Source organism: Phyllostomus discolor, chromosome 9, assembly GCF_004126475.2.
Source record: "Phyllostomus discolor isolate MPI-MPIP mPhyDis1 chromosome 9, mPhyDis1.pri.v3, whole genome shotgun sequence".
NCBI lineage: Eukaryota > Metazoa > Chordata > Mammalia > Chiroptera > Phyllostomidae > Phyllostomus > Phyllostomus discolor.
In genome coordinates this window covers 33,821,516-33,838,483 of record NC_040911.2, presented here as the reverse complement: position 1 = coordinate 33,838,483, position 16,968 = coordinate 33,821,516, and the positions used below count along the sequence as shown (strand labels likewise).

The 16,968-nt window shown below is 36.4% G+C and overlaps 1 protein-coding gene across 2 annotated transcripts in view; it reads right to left on the bottom strand.

Annotated features, from left to right (window-relative positions):
* CDH2 (cadherin 2) overlaps positions 1–16,968 on the bottom strand; it is a 209,720-nt gene that overhangs the window by 44,376 nt on the left and 148,376 nt on the right. For both annotated transcript variants that reach the window (XM_028523789.2, XM_036009186.1), the window contains exons 3-7: positions 14,860–15,086; positions 13,015–13,161; positions 11,133–11,288; positions 6,853–6,997; positions 4,053–4,225 (exon numbers count right to left, since the gene is read on the bottom strand). In XM_028523789.2, the coding sequence (XP_028379590.1) occupies positions 4,053–4,225; positions 6,853–6,997; positions 11,133–11,288; positions 13,015–13,161; positions 14,860–15,086 (848 nt within the window). The remainder of the gene's footprint in view (positions 1–4,052; positions 4,226–6,852; positions 6,998–11,132; positions 11,289–13,014; positions 13,162–14,859; positions 15,087–16,968) is intronic.

Here is a 16,968-nt window from a genome sequence, read left to right as displayed (position 1 = left end):
CACATGAAAATGGAAATTCTCCAGGAATCAGAGATTTAGGGAGACAATAGAAATGCATTGGCTTAGTGGTTGAACATTTAAGAAATCTTGTCATAAGAACTTACAAGGAAAGTATGGGTTTGTGAACTTGTTCAAATTTAAGTGCTAGGCCCTTAGTTCCCCCATTTGTGAAATGAGATAGGTAGTACTATGTACCTTATAAGGCAGCAGTCTAAAATGTTTTTGAATGCTAAACATACGTCAACATTCTTCTAAGTGCCTTAATAATAATAAAAATAATTAGCATTTGAGATTGAGCACTAACTATGTGCCAGGCACAGAGCTAAGCACTATACCTTATCTTGTTTAGCCCTCATAATAAGGCTGGTAGATTTTTTAAATCTTCATTTTACAGATGAGAAAAGCAAGGCCTGGGGAGGCAAGGAGGCTTATGCACTGATGTCTGGCCATAAACAGCAGGGATGAGATCTGAACCCAGGTAGCTCTGAGTTCTGGGTCTGTACCATTAATCACCCTACCCTGTCAGTGCATTCCAAGAGTCATAATATATATGTGACACATGTGCACCCTGGAGGGGGTAAACAGTCAGAGAGCCAAATTTTAAGGAGATGGGGAAGGAATGGGGGTTGTATGGTGAGTATGAGCTGCCCTGTGAGGAGTCTGGTGTTGAAAGGAAGGAGAAATCTCATAACATGAATATTTCTTCAGGGCTCCTGCTCAGGGTGAACAGACGAGGGACACACTGGCTTCCCTGAATACCGGAGGAAGAACGCACATGTAATGTCTCTGTAACACCGTCTTTGTATTTCTAGAGAAACGCACAGGCTACTGGGGGTGCTCAGGAGAGGGGCTGAGGACTAGCCTGCTAGGGGGATAAGAAAGGGATCTTCAGGCAGAGGGCACAAGAGGAACAGAAGAATATAAAATGCAGATCTGTGGAAGAAATTGCATGTGGTTGTATGAGTGGCTGGGCATCATTTTCTCCTGAGTAGGAAGCAAAACATTCTAGGAGGGCAGGCAGGCTAAAGGAGGCTCTGGGGCCAAGGTCACAGAGGCTCTGGCATGCCACTTTAAACAGTGACATTCCTGACTTCATGCTGTGGGTTGTGGCGAGTCATTTTACCAGAAGGAAAAACCAGCGTGTGTGTAGATTATGAAGGAACCTGCAGGGCTTGTAGGAAGAAGCCTGTGGAGAAGGGAATACTAAGGCAACAGAACATAGAACATCCTTCAGGGGAGAACTCAGTGTTGAGGGCACATGTAAAAGGATTATTAGGCTTGGAAAACAGGAAGTATAATTCTTTCTTTGCCATGAGAACAATTTTGGTAAAGAGTCAAAGTAACAGTGCTCATGCTGTAGATGCTGACACTGGATTTATGATGGCGATGGGGGAAAACAATATCTAGTATTTACTGGACACTACACCAATGCTTTCTGCTTTGTGTTACATAATCCTTACAACCACCCATGAGGTAGGTCAGATTATTATCCCTGCTTACAGATGTGGGGGCTGAGGTTGCAGGTTAATACACTGAAGGTCTCATAGTCCAGAACAGGCAGAGCCAGAATTCAAACCCAGGGAAGCAGAGGAGGATTCTTTATAGTCAGGACACAGACACAAAGAGAAAAGGGTAGAGAAAAGAAGAAAATGACGGAACCAGGCAAGTAATACAACAAGAAGTGAGGTGAAGATGAGGAAGAGAGAGAGAGAAATAAGTAAATAAATACATAAAGAACAAACACCAGGATATGTCATGGGTACAGCTTAAGTCTGGGAAACTTGACAAATTAATCTTTTTTTTAAATCTGGAGATTAAAAGAAAATAAAAAGCTGGATCTTAGTATTTCAATCATTAGAAGTTCAATCACTTAAAGGTGTCATTTATACTGGGAGAATGATAACTGAAATTACTTTTAACAAAAGAAAACTGTAAATTCTAATAGAAATAGAAGAATTTGCAGCCTGTACAAGGCCTAAGGAAGAGTAATTTATTCCGGGCTTCAGGCAGAATTACCATAAACCATCTGAGATAGACACATTTTTTTCTTTGTTAAATGACTTTTGGAAAATGAAGGTTTTCCATAATTTTCCCTCCTCACTCATTGCCGTGTTTAATAATTGTGCTGTCAAGAAGTTATCTCTCATACTGTATCTAACCCCTGATTCTACAGTTTCAAGTCCATTGCCACATTCATTTCATCAGGGGGAGTGAACAGCTGCCTGTCCCTACTGAAAGACTTCCTGACCCAGGACTAGGGTCTGGCTTCAGGCATTCTCTAAACTAAAAAGCCTCTTTGATTTTTAAATGTGGTTGGTCTGCTTTAGTAAAACTAACACTCTATGCTTCTTTCTTGTCATAAAACAGCCAGGCTAGATGTGATACAAGTACTATTGTATGGGAACAAGATGAAGCCACATTTCTGTATCTCACAATGCAAGTGTGAATGAAAGAGAAATACTATGACTGAGAGATGAGTTACACATACCTAGTATGTGAGCAATCTGGCCCTGGAGAAAGAATATAAAAATATACCATATTCTCATATAAAATATGGCATTCATGCTCAGTTTATTGGCATTTGAGAGCAGTGTTTCATGCAGTAATGGAAAAGGAAAAAAGATATCCATGTTTTGAATAGCACTAAATTAAAAGTACTATTGCAAAAACTAAGTTTCAACAATCTCTAACACAAAACATTTCTAGGGAAAAAATCATTGCTACCTGGAAGATAATAGGTACAATGAAATAAAAAAAGACACCTAACTCCTAAATAATGTTCTGAGCTCAGTAGTGAATGAAGTAATCTTAATTGGGTTATGTTATCTTATTAAAGTGCTTCGAGCACTATCTAGCATATATAATTAATTGTAATAATAATGTTTTCTTCTATCCATTTCAAGTGAACACTACTAGGATAATAAAGTTTCATAAAAACCAACTCCTGAAATTCTTGTCAATAATATTTATTATGGTAGGTATAACGTTTCATTTTGATGTACATAGCTTGAGGTCTCATTACTATAAAAGGCTGGCTTGGCCAGAAATCTAGAAAACAGGAATCTTTATCAGTTGGCACTTTGGTAATTCACTCAGACAATGATTATTGATGGTCAATCATGACCTTGAGAATTTCTTAAGAAAATGGAAAGAACAGAATACAGAAAAGTTGTAAAGCCTTCATTAGGGCTAGAGATTTCAGAAAAGAATTAAGTAGGGCTTGAATTGGAGCGTAAAGAAATAGAAGGTTCAGGATCAAGAAAAAGGGGCAAGATGTTTCTGGTAGAAGGAATCATGAGAGAAAACCCAGAGGTGTGCAGGAGCATGGTGAGCTGTGGTGGGTCCCAGTGGGGAGGCCACCTGGAGTTCACCGACAGATCCATTCCCTCTCAGACTGTGACAGTACGTGATAGTTCAATACCATCCAATTTTATGCTTTTTCAACAAAATACTATGCCAGAAGAGTGTTTATCTCCATCTATAATTTGAAAGGCTAGTCAGTAGAATTAATGCAGTTATTAGTGTTCAAACCTGTTAAATAAATTAATCTTATAGTTAAGGGGAAAGTTCTGATAAGAAGATAATCTCCTTTGTACTAAACCAGGCTCATGGCAGAGGCTACAAAAATCTAATCACACACATATTATCTGTAGCCTCTTAAAAATATGAATGTTAATATTGATCTTAAATTTATACATGCATTATTTGGGCATGGATTTTAGTTCAATTCCTCCCAAAAACTGATTATAAAGCCAAACCAAGACAATGCCAACAATTTAAAAAATTAGATACCACAGGTATCTAATTAACTTAGAAATTATCACACCAAATATTATATGGACTAACAATGTCAGACTAGCAATGGATTACCTTGTACACATATATTATTTAACTAATTCAAACTTGTGTAGAAAATAGTGCAACAGATTTCTCAGTGGACATTAACATTGAATAATATTGTAGATATCATATTACCTGGAGATAAACTGTATGCGATACCATGCATCTTTAAGATTAAAGACAAATTCAAAAACAGTGTTTGGTTGGCTTACTTCTCTATCAAGTCCAGCCGCCACTGTGATAATATCACCGGTCTCATTGTTGATGGTGAACATGTTGGGCGAAGGGGTGCTCGGAGCCTGGGACAGGATCCTGTACCTCAACATCCCATTCTGGGTGTTTGGATCGTCATCATCAATAGCAGTGACCGTCATCACGTATGTACCTAGACACAGAATACACGGAAAATGAATGGTCACCTTCATTTCAGGGTCTCCTCCACAGGAAGTATATTTACCTCTTCCTTCAATCTCAATTTCACCTTTTCAAAACACACATTTAACCACTGAGACTTGATTTAAAACACTATTGGTAGGAGTAGTATTCACTTTAAAAAAAATATAAAGCATGGCTTAGTTACTTAAAAGGAAAACTGTAAAACATTTATACATTTAAAAAGACTCAATTTTTCCATAACTGAGAAGACAAATTCACTACATGACTCAAGGAAAGGATCACTTCAGACTTTCATTTATAGAGAATGCAAATTAATAATATAGATGCCCTTAGCAACATACATTACGGCCACTGATTCCTTCCCTCTGCTGTATTTTCCTCTGTTATGCAGTCACATCTGAAATCACATGCTGAGCGTGACTCTCCCCAGTGCCTAAGTCACTTTCGGAAAGTAAGCTGTGTGCATAATGATGAACACTCCATTTCCTCAGGTCATAAGGAATCATTCCATGCATTACTGTTTTGGTACATTGCATAGGGGTTTGGCACTGTGGTTCATTATTTCGTAGGAGATTAAAAGAACACTGCGACAAATTCGAGGCACTTCAATTTATTAGATATTTTGAAAGGAAATCTACAAAGCATTAGGATCAAAAATAAGTTCAAATTACCTAGACAAACTATAATTTACAAGTAGAGAGAAAAGTAATTATTATTTAACATGGTTTGTTCTGTGGGATATTTATAAGACATGGATTATTAAAAAAGTTCAACTTTAGAGCCTTTATAGTTGCTGTTCCTCTTATATGGTACCTTTTTGCCCCAGAATTAACTAAGAGGTGGTCACATTATTCAAATCACTTTGCAGAGCTTGAGCCTCTAAAGAAGACACGGTTTCGGGTTATGTATCATCCCTGAACACCTTTTTATTCAACTTTGTATATTCACCTGCTTGAGTGTTTCTTCTCTACTAGAATTTAAACTGCAGTGGGGGAGGGAGTAGCCTGTCACTGCTGTATCCACGGTGCCAAAACAGTGCCTAGTACAAAGCACATGCACTATCAACATCTGTTGAATGAATGAATGATTAAAGCAAAATAGTATGTTTCAGAATCTTGAACCAAAATACTGATTGCAATGCAATTAAACTCAAGATTCATCATATTACGAAACCTTGCCTAGAAGGGTGTTTTTGAAGTTACAAAACCACCACAGGAAGTATGCTCGTGAAATGTCTCTACTTCACATGATCATTTACTTAGTCTTTTGCTTATGGTAGATGTTATGGAAATTCATGGTCAAATGCATAACAAGAATATCTTTAATTTTTGACAATTTTTGTGAAGCAGTACTTTTAATAATGTTAGAAATAACAGAGGAAAAATAAAATAATTTAAAAAAGCAAAAAATGTTTGTAGGCTAAAAACCAGTTCATTATTATCTTTAGAATATGTGTAAAAGACTCGTGTTTTAGTAAGGATGTGTTTAACAAGCTTAGGTTTCACAGTATTTTAAAATAATGAAAAGGACTAGTACGAAAATGGAAATGTGACTCAGAAGGAGCCACAGAAGGTTGAACTTCCCTCACGGCCCACCCTCCCACCCCAGCTGCCCGCTCCCTGGACTTCTCTTACGAGGTTACAGACAAGTGTGTTTGGGCCAAGAAAAAAATACCAGTTTAAGGCATATTTGGTTGTATCTGTAACTTGGCTGATGCGCAAGGGAGCTACGCAACTGGTATAGATGGCAAAGGTAATATGAGCACAGTTATAAATATTGAGCTTTTTATTAAAAAATTAATAGAGCTAATTAAACCTCTCTAAACACCACATTATCTCAGGAAGACTCGCAAAACATTTCCTTTTACCATCTCGATAATGACGTATTTTCTTGTCTACTTGTTTTTTACATTAAATAGGCCTTTCTAGGTATGCTATTCTACCGTGACTGAAGTCCACAGTATTTTCAGCACAAGAATCTAAAACCTCAAACATCACTTCACAGTGGTGGGCGGCTTTTGGCAACTGCTGTTTCTAGGCTGGGTCACTCCATGGCACGGGTTTAAAAGCCAGGGCGGCAGGAGACTGTGGAGTCGTTCTGAAAGCAAGCACCTGGTGTGGTCCAAGGACAGCAACCACAGCTGTCTCGGAGGCCCTCCCCGCTTTGGGCTCTGCCTTGCCCTCCGTCCCAGGAACACCAAGTATCATTTAGACTCCCCAGTTGCATTTTAGTTGCTGCTACAACTAACATGACACAATCTGTACTTTATGAACAGACATCCCCAGTCTTCTGGTTCTCACTTTTTAGGTAGAAACTCGTTCTATCAACTAACAGAATGAAAGGATCCTCCCACAGATTCCATAGTATAGAGTAAGATACCGTAGTCTATTTTTTGAAAGGTGGGAAAATTCATAGAGGGCAGTGGAATGATATTCTTCTATTTTCTCTCTTCAATTGGTGTTTCCCTAAGTCACCTCCCTTTCTCCCTAAAAGCACTAGGAATGAAAGAAAAGGACACTGAAAGGCTCATGCCATGTCCCCCTTTCCTAACTACATAGCAGTGCCCCCTACCCGCATTTCCTGAAGTAACCTCCAAATTGTTACCTTCAAACTTACCAGGCTTTGATCCCTCAGGAACTGTCCCATTCCAAACCTGGTGCAAGAACTCAGGTCTGTTATCATTCATATCAATGACATTGATGACAATGTCAATGGGGTTCTCCACTTGATTTCCATTAATATCCACTGCATGTGCCCTCAACTGTAAAGATAATGAGAACACAAAACTTTTTAGCAGACTTAACATCTTGAGTGAGCACATAAAATATACAATCACCACACAATCAAAATAGCATAGATGGACTGAGAAGCAGAAAAACAAAAGTGACTCTTCCCATTGAAATTTAAGTTAGCCGAACTCCATACGGAGTAGGTACAGTAGCAAAGAGCCCACAATGACTATCTGCTAGGGATTGTGCTGGAAGTTTTATGGATTTTAACTTATGTAATCCAAATAGAAAATATTCAGGCAGAAATGACCAGCATTTGAAAGTGAAAAAACATGGAGCTTCAAAAAGGTTAAGTAACTGGTCTGTCTATTGACAGAACCTATACTCAAAGCCAGTTCTATTTAGCTCCCAAATTCTTTTGTTAAATCAGTTCATGTGATTCAGGGTAATTAAAAATGTGGTGCTGACACAGAGTAGTCATATAGTTCAAGGGAGCAGAAGAGAACTGAGGAGGAATTCAGTGTGTATAGGGAATTTTGACACTATGTTTTTTTAAATTGTAAATGGTATTCATAAACATTAAAAGATAAACATTAAAAGTACATGAATATATAAAGCAGTTGTTCCTTTCCCAAGCACAAATTCTCAGTTTTGTAGGTATTCTATAAATTTTATCTTTTTCTTTTTAAACAAATATGATCACTCAGCTACACTTGGCAGAATATCTTCAAAATCTTTTCATTGGCACATAGAGATCCGTTTCATTCTTTTCAGGAGCTGTGCAGTGTTCTATTGAATTGTTTCTTTTTAGCGGAAATGCTTCTAAGATTTCCCTGTTAAGTGTGATGCTGGCAGCTGGTTTCTGTTGGGTATGCTTTATCAAGTTAAGGAAGCATGGACATATCCTTTCTTACTTAGAGGTTATTTAATGCATGAAGCAATGTAAGTTTTTTTTTATTACTGCCTTTTCAACACCTATAGAAATAATCCCTCATCCCCCTTGACTTATTTTTTTTAAAGATTTTACTTTTATTTATTTTTAGAGGGGGAAGGGAGATAGAGAGAGAGAAACATCTATGTGTGGTTGCTGGGGGTCATGGCCTGCAACCCAGGCATGTACCCTGGCTGGGAATTGTACCTGCGACACTTTGGTTCGCAGCCCGCGCTCAATCCACTGAGCTACGCCAGCCAGGTGACTTATTTAATATATTACATTAATAGACTCTTCATACTGAACCATTCTTATAATTCTATCATTAATTAACTCTATTTTGTTATGAATGTCACTCTTTTATGTGCAAAGAGTGAGAATCTGGAGATCAAGAATTTACCCCAAAATTGTCCAAAAACTATTTCCTCAGTCTTAGCTGTATCATCAAATAGTAAGATTTCATACAGGTATAGAAATTCATAATTTTTTGTATGAGCCTATTTATATTAAAAAATTAAGAGACTAGTCTAATTAGAGACTGGTCTGTTCTATGCTGCCTTTATCAAGTTTCCCTACTAATGTGATGTTGTTTTTGTGAAAGGTTTGAAAGTTTACTTCTTTCTTTACATTTTAGAATATAAAAAGCATCAGAATTACATGCTCTTTGGTAGTCTTCCTCTACCCTGTATCAATATTTTAATTATCTTGCTCTTAATTATAACCAAAATCTCAAAAATATAAAAGTTTCTACAAGTACAAAAATCTAACAAATATATTAATGGGTGAAATTATAATCTAAAAACAAATGCATATAAATATGAAATAAAAATTTTAATTACTATGCTCAGATGATGAATCAGTGGGAATACTAACTCAGTACATGGGACAGCTGTCTAGCCACAAAGGAAAAACAAAGTGGATCATATCCCACTTCCTTTTTACTGTAATAAACTCCACAGAAATTTGGGTGCAAAATGAAACCCCCACATTAAATTGGGGAGATTAGCATCTTGGAGTTGGGAAGGCTTTTATCACCTTCTCTAAATCCAGAATGCATGGTAACATTTAAAAAATGAACTTAACTCTGTAAAAACTGTAGGTTATAGTAGCATAGGAGTTATTAACAGATTAAAACAGACAATAAGAGGGTAACACCATATGAAAATCATGCATTAATGTCCCTAATGGGTAAAAGGCTGTTAGTTAACAGTAAGAGAAAAAGATAAACAATCTAAAAGAAAATTCCACATAAGACAAGAAGAGGGAATTCACTTTGATTGCATAGTCAATTTACGCAACTTAAAACATCAAGATAAGTATTTTACAAAAATATTGGCAATAAATAATGCCTGGAATTGATCATGGAATAGAGAAAATATATCTCCTACATCAGGTGTGTCAAACTCACTTTCACTGGGGGCCACATCAGCCTCACGGTTGCCTTCAAAGGACTGAAATAATTTTAGGACTGTATAAATGTAACTACTCCTTAACTGTTAAGAAGTTGAAATTATATTCGGCCCTTTGAAAGCAACCGTGAGGCTGATATGGCCCCCGGGGAAAATGAGTTTGACACTCCTGTGTAGTGGGCAGGTGGTGAAATACAACACAACCATTCAGAGGACAATTTTACTATACATATCAAAATAATATCAATTTAAACAATTTATTCCAAAGATATAATGAAAACATATACAGACAAATGTTCATTGTTATATATACTTGCAAAATAAATTCAAACACTGAATTACCAAAACATCCACCAACAGATAGTTAGAATTATGTTACATCCATTCAATAGAATAATTTGGACCAATCAAAAATTATGACTTAAATAAATAATTTCTGCTGACAAGGAAAGATGTTAAATCTTATGATTGTGAAGTGGCAAAAGCTGGTTTCAGAGATTGGTCCCAATTTCAAAAGAATACATTTATGAATCTATGCATAGCAAAACATTCTACAGCATATCACCAAAGTGTTTTTTTAAAAGTTTAGTTTTATATACTAGGATTATAAGTCATTTTTACTGAATTATTAATATTGTATTATTTGAAGTTTTGTTTTTATATTATTTGAAAATTTTCTATAGTGTGCATATATTCTAAAAGACAATGGTACTTTCATCAAAAGTTTTAGTTATTTATGTTGAAATGAAAGTAGTAATAACAAGCAATTTAGGTGACTATATTGAACTCACAGAGAAATTTTGAAATCTTATTCCAGGAAAATATGCAAGTGACTATAAAAAATGAAAAAAGAAACAAGCTTCTAGGAATTGATTATTTTAATATTAGGTAACTTTTGCATTCTAAAAGACTCAACAAAACATTGTTTTTAAATGGGAAAAGTCAGGTTCAAATATATTCGGGTTGGGACAAAAGTAGGTTTACAGGTGTGAGTATGTGAAGCAGAACTTATTCTTTAATTATTATATTATTTTCCATATAAATAACTGTAAACTTACTTTTGCCTCACCCTGTGTATATTTAAAAATATAAACTTGTAACTATATACATAAGTGGTTATAATTCAGTAAGAAATCAAAGAACAAAAATTAACATCAGAAATATGACTAGTTAACATATCCAAGAAAAGCTTGCTTGTATTGGCCGAATGGTGAAACGGAGTGTCAACAGAGGGATGAGGAAATGGGAGACCCCAGTCTCCGGAGGAGTCTCAGAGTGGTGGGCTTTCTGGAGGGAGTACTGCCCACAGACAATGAAACAGAAATGTGCTCTGCACATTTGAAGTCTCTACTGAATGGCGATAATAATACCAGCAGACACGGAAAATGGCAAATGGCAAATATAAACATCTATTAATGAGAAACTGTTTTAAAATTATAGATTATACATTCAGTGGGATATTATATAGCTATTAAGAACGTGATCTCTACATAATTTAGAAGCAACAGTTTTGACCCCCTACATGTAAATTTGTTCTTATAAGTTCTGAGCCTCACATCTGAAAGCCAAGTCAACAAGTTAAAGGTAATGCGACTTTAGGCAATCTCACTTCCTTCTTCAGTGCCATTTTTTTTACCATAAACATTCATCAATTCTATAAAAACAATACAATTATTACAATAAGTTGAAAAGGCTACAAGTACATTTCACATGTTAAAACTCTCAGAAGCAAAGGTTTAAGACGGAAATGAGAGGCAAACGTTAAACTCCGCACACACTCAGAAGACTATGAATAAATACGCAGGGTGTCGGCAGCTGAAGTCTTACATGAAATCGGGCTATCTGCTCACGATCCAGAGGCTTGGTCACTGACAGCTGACCTGAGATGGGGTTGATAATGAAGATACCAGTTGGAGGCTGGTCAGCTCCTGGCCCAGTCACGCTGTACCGCAGTGAGAGGTTTTTATCTCTATCGGACCTGATCTGAGGGTCAAGAAGACAATCACATTAAGTGAGAGACTAAATGAGCTCATTATCTGAGACACAGCACGCCACACCTCGTGCCCTTTTTCAGCTACAGACTTACACCGTCTCCTCCCAAAAAAACACTGAAACTCTCCCAGGCCTGTTCCTTGTCCTTGTTTCTTGGTGATAGGCTTCAGAAAGAGATGTTCCCTATCACCGGAAAGACTGGGGCCAAGGTTAACATCAGAAAGAACATGCACTGGAAGCAGTGCAAAAAGTCAAAATTAAGGAGTGTCAGTTTTTCAACAGTAACAGATTCTATCCTGGAAATTTGCAGAATGTTAATCAAATAACAGGTGTTCAATTTAATGAGAAGACATCGTTTACCTTTTTGCATCAGTTAGGGTAAGAAACAGTGGTGTGACTGCAGTGTGAAGTAGCCTCACTAGGGAACTCTAAGATCATGGTGGAGCCTGGAAATCAGGCTTCTGCACTTGCAGTGTATGTACTGACATTGTTCCCTGCAACCAGGACTGCCCATATCATTTTCAGGTGGCACTTATCACTGCAAATTCCTTATCAGTAACAAATCATACAAAATATGATTGAAAAATATATTTCTATACTCTCAAACATTATACCCATGGGCTCACTTCCTTCTCCTCCAAACACCACAGTTCCTAGTGAAAATAAGTTGTAGATGAGCAATCTTCGGACCAGGCAATAGAAAGGGAAGGGGAAGGAGAGTACGGAGAAAGGGCCAGTACAGCAATACTGCTGGCTGTGAGATGAGATATTTATCAGGTAAAACATGTAATAGGTAAATAGACCTAATCCAGTAATAGAATGCTATTATTTTTAAAGTTAAAGCAAAATTATTTTTTCTCATTCTCCATTAAAGTAGAAAAATAAGAAACAACTTCCTTTGTGGTTATATTATTCATTGTTAAAGTGAATTATAATGTGCGATAGAATAGCATATACAACACAAAAATGACTTATTAAAAATACAGCTTTCAGTAAGTGTGTACTAGAATGATAAATTAATCATCCAGAGAAACATTTATTTTTTAATAAGTAGCAATACAATGACTTTTTCTTATTTCCCTTTTGTAATAAATATGGGTTGCTAATTTTGCTAAACACACGGAAATATCTGTAATTTTTCTCTGCATTTGATGGTATGCATTTAGAGTGACTAAAAAAACTGACTTTTCAGATTTGAAAGCCTATATTTTTGCACAGCCCCAGGGATTCTGTTAATGGTATCAGAGGTCATTTTTTTTTTCATTTAAAAACTCTCAAAGGCACTTAGTGTTGGCATTTTTAGCAATGATTGCTCCTTTATTTTTTCTTCATCCAAAAAGCTATCTATAGAGGACAGAGACCATCGTGGAAAGTGCAGATTTCAGACAGGAAAGTCGAGGTGTGTGTGTTTCCTGGCTAAAGGTAAGGAAGGCATGGATGTGAATGCATGTTGGAGCTAGGGCTTCTGTCTTCACGAGCTGAACAAACTTTACCAACCACAGTGTGGAGGAGCTACAGGGAGCTCTGCCTATAAATAATCTGAGATGATAAAAAAGTGAGAGGAGGCTCTTTACAACACAAGACATTTCACCTATACAAAAATATATTTCTTAGTACGTACATGTCGTGAACTCTACCTTGTGGGAAAAAAATGGACAAAGGCACCTCTAACACACACTTGACACATGACACACAGACAGCGAAAATTGCCACGTACCCTGACAAGCTCTTGAGGAAAAGGCCCTTTGGAGTTTTCTGGCAAGTTGATGGGAGGGATAACCCAGTCTCTCTTCTGCCTTTGTAGGTGTCCATTGTGCTTAGTCAATTGTCTTGGGAACACAATTTCTTCAATTTCTTGTGATTCCTTTCCATTAAAATACAAGAAGACATTCCTGAGTACTAGGAGAAACATTTTCTGAAGGCATATCACTAGCAGTGGGTATTCAAAAGCATAGGAACCACAGTTTATCGTGAATAAGAAAATAAGTCAGGAGGGCTTTTCCTTGTCCTCCTACTAAAATCATAGAAAACATCATATGAATTTTGGGTTGTACTGCTCATTGAAAAACTGAATTCCAAACCATTTATTATGTGGCACAGCTGTGTAAACTATTTTCAGTTTCCATAAACCATGTTAGATAGTAGTTAATATTGAGCAAAATTTAATCAGACCCTTTTATATATTTCTCATTAGTTTAAACCACAGTTCAGGTAATGTGCTACTGTACATTAAATTTAGATCTTGATGTGCTAAAATATAATTTGAATTCCAAGAGAAGTTTAATACATACTGCTAAGGAATGTCTCAAATATTTATGACCCTATTAAATCCCACAGAATTAATGCTGTAATTATTCTAAACCTATGTCAGCCATGATGGATGCTGTAGATGACCCACTTTGCACATGGGGTATTAATCTCTGCTGGGTGTCAACATTTTCTTCTGTTTCTTCTTGTATCTGTAGACATTTTAGCCATTAGCCCTTGCTGCTTCAGTGAAAATATCCAAGCTAGTTTGCTGGAATGCACTGAATTATCAACAACAAAAGCCACTTTTCACTCAATTAGTTACCAGCTTCTCACTTTACGTTACCCAAATAACACGATTCCCTTTAACAGTTAATAGTCTAATGCACCACATCCCACATAATGAAAGTCTGACACTGGCATAAAAGAAAAATGATATATTTTCCTGTGATATATTTATTCATATTTAATTACCAGTGTGTATACTGCATTTACAATTAAATACCAGAAATGAATATGTGTATTTTCATCTCTCACAATACAATAAATATACAAAATGCAATAGTCATAATTCATAAAATCAAAAACTTTAGAATATGCATGTGCTCTCCCCTCATCATGGTTTCAAATGAACTCAAACAATTGGAATATTCAAATGAGTAATGTTATAATAACTTTACAGAAGAAGTTATTGTATCTTATTTAAAATTCTCAGTATGGTGACTTACACAAAGTAAGTGCTTAATAAAATTTTGTTGAATTGAGTCAAACTGTACTCTGTTGGAAATGTATCTTATTTATTTTATCTTGGCTTATAGCAGCTTCCACAGAGGGAGTATATTATTCCTAAAAGTAATGCAGATAGTTAGTATAAATAATTTATGCTCTCCATTTGATTATTAAGGGACAAGACAAAAACCCAATGCTCCCTGCTGGACATAGTTTCCTGTTACTAATGTAAATCTGAACTTCCTATCTAATGATGAATTTGTCTGGTGAAATCTTGCAAAGGAATACTTATTTATTCTGTGGTTATATTTAACAGCTTGTAAAGCTTCTACAAACTTTCAAACAACTACTTCTAATTTAAGTTATAAATCTCAAAATGTAAACAAAGCTTTCAAATACAATTCAGATCGATTAAAGTACATTTGGTCCAAGTATCTCATAAGATTAAAAACATAACAAAATACTACTGAACTGACTGAAGCTAATGAAAATTCAAATATTGGGCATCCATTAATATGATGTGAAGCAAAGTATATATTTAGTGCAAACTGTGCAAATCTAAATCTCAAGCATGCGGCTACTCTACCTTCAGTGAGTCCCCCGGTGAGGTTGGCTTGAGGCTCAGTCTCACTGCTACTTGCCACTTTTCCTGAGTCTCTTTGTCTTGGGCGTATACCAGGAACTTCGCGTGCTCGGAGGACAGGGGGAAGCTTCTCAGGGCATACACCACGCCATCTTCATCTACCTTGAAATCTGCTGGCTCGCTGCTTGCATACTGTACTTTTCTTTTTCCATTGCAGTTGCTAAACTTCACTGTAAAAGATCATAAATATAAAAGTCTAATTCTACTCCAAAAGCAGAAACAACTAATATCTAGATCTACAGCCTGCTTAGGTTAAAGGATAACATGTAGTAAGCATGAAAAACAAAAATTTTATTTTTACATTATTAAAGGAATTTTCATAGTAGACAACATCCGACAGTGGTTCTGAGATGTGGTCCCCAGCATCTTCTTGTTCCACAGCCTCCCTCATTCCTAGCCCCTCCCCTGGGCTCTGGGCCCGCAGACACATCTACTTTTCCCCCTATGCCTCTCACAAATGCTGCCCACCACTCCTAACAAACTCCTACTCATCCTCAGATCCCGGCTCTAAGGGAAGAGCAAATCCCATGCTCTCTGTCTGCATGTAGCAATCTGAGCTCTGCTGCCAGTTTTAGAGCCATGCCTGACCCTCACTTGGAGAGGTGGTCCTGAGTAAGTCTTCTTAGCTATCTTGTATGCCCTGCATATTTCCTGAAATTGTCTCACTAGATAAGTTTTGAATCAATGATTAAAGGAACACAGCAATAGCACTTATTAATGTTGAATACCCACTATGCTCTAGAATTATAAAACCTATGGCAATTAAAAGTTATTTGCAATGTCTAGCCTTCATGGTGCTTATAGTGGTTCTATGAAGTATTAACAATTTTATACATTTTCAAATGTAAAAATAAAGGTATACATCAAAATAAATTTTAACTGAAAATATCTGTCTTAAGAGTAGCAAAATCAATCATCTATGTGTCATCAGATAAGTTACATCACATACTTATGAATGTGGAACTAGAAATATGTAAGCCAAAATAAAATTACAAAATAATAAAAGTGTTCTTTAGAGATTATTTCCTTTGAAATCCTTCATCATTCTCTTTGAAGAAAAATCCTACATGAATAGCGTAAAGGAATCTTTTTCTGTAAACATGTGACGTTGTGCCTGGACGGCAATTTCACAGGATACACGTTGGAGTGCATTAATAGCTATACATTGCAAAATGGAGTCATATACACCTTTTGCCTGTTAAGAATCTAAGCAAATGTATTAATATTCCACCCCACATATGAATTCATACAGATCTTTTGTTTTCATTAATAGATTCACTGAGATGTGCATGAGACCACAGACAAATAACAAGCACGTTTATCTCCCTCACTAACCACAGAACCCTTCACAACAGTAATAAAATACTTTACTGGATATAGTATTTTCACACAATTCCATATATGTCAGTTTTTATCTTTCAAACATTTAAAAATGAAAACACAAATAAAGGTTGCATCTCACACTAAATTGCATCTCACACTAAAATATGTTTTCAACCAACATATTTGCTTTTGGAATAGAAGTATCCCAAAAGATACTCAATTACCCCATCTTACATGACATGTGATTTAAAAGTGAAAAATGGGAATCCTTTCTATAGAACAATGCCATCTACTGCTTTTTATTAAGGACAACAAAATGAAAAGAAAAATTGTTTGGGGAAACCCCGCTGAGAAATCAAAATAAAACTTCTATTGTCTTTTTGTATAAAAAGTACCTTTTATATCATAAAAGGTATTTACAGAACTTAAGAACATGTAATGTGGATGAGAAATACTACATTCCCTTCTGCATGTTAGGTTCACTTTTGCCACTCTAGCATCAGTCCTCGCCAGCTCACACCTGTACTACTGGGTCTGCCTCCCAGGCAGTGTTCTCCCCGCTCCCGGTCACTGCCCACCCACTCCTAGACCAAGGCTCCGCAGTGATTTTCTCCTGCCTGTTTAAAATCTGAATTACTGTAAGTCAACTCTCTTACCTAGTATGTATGCTCTTAATTCTTATTCACTCCGTCTCTTTGTTTAATTTACATCATATTCTAACACATATTC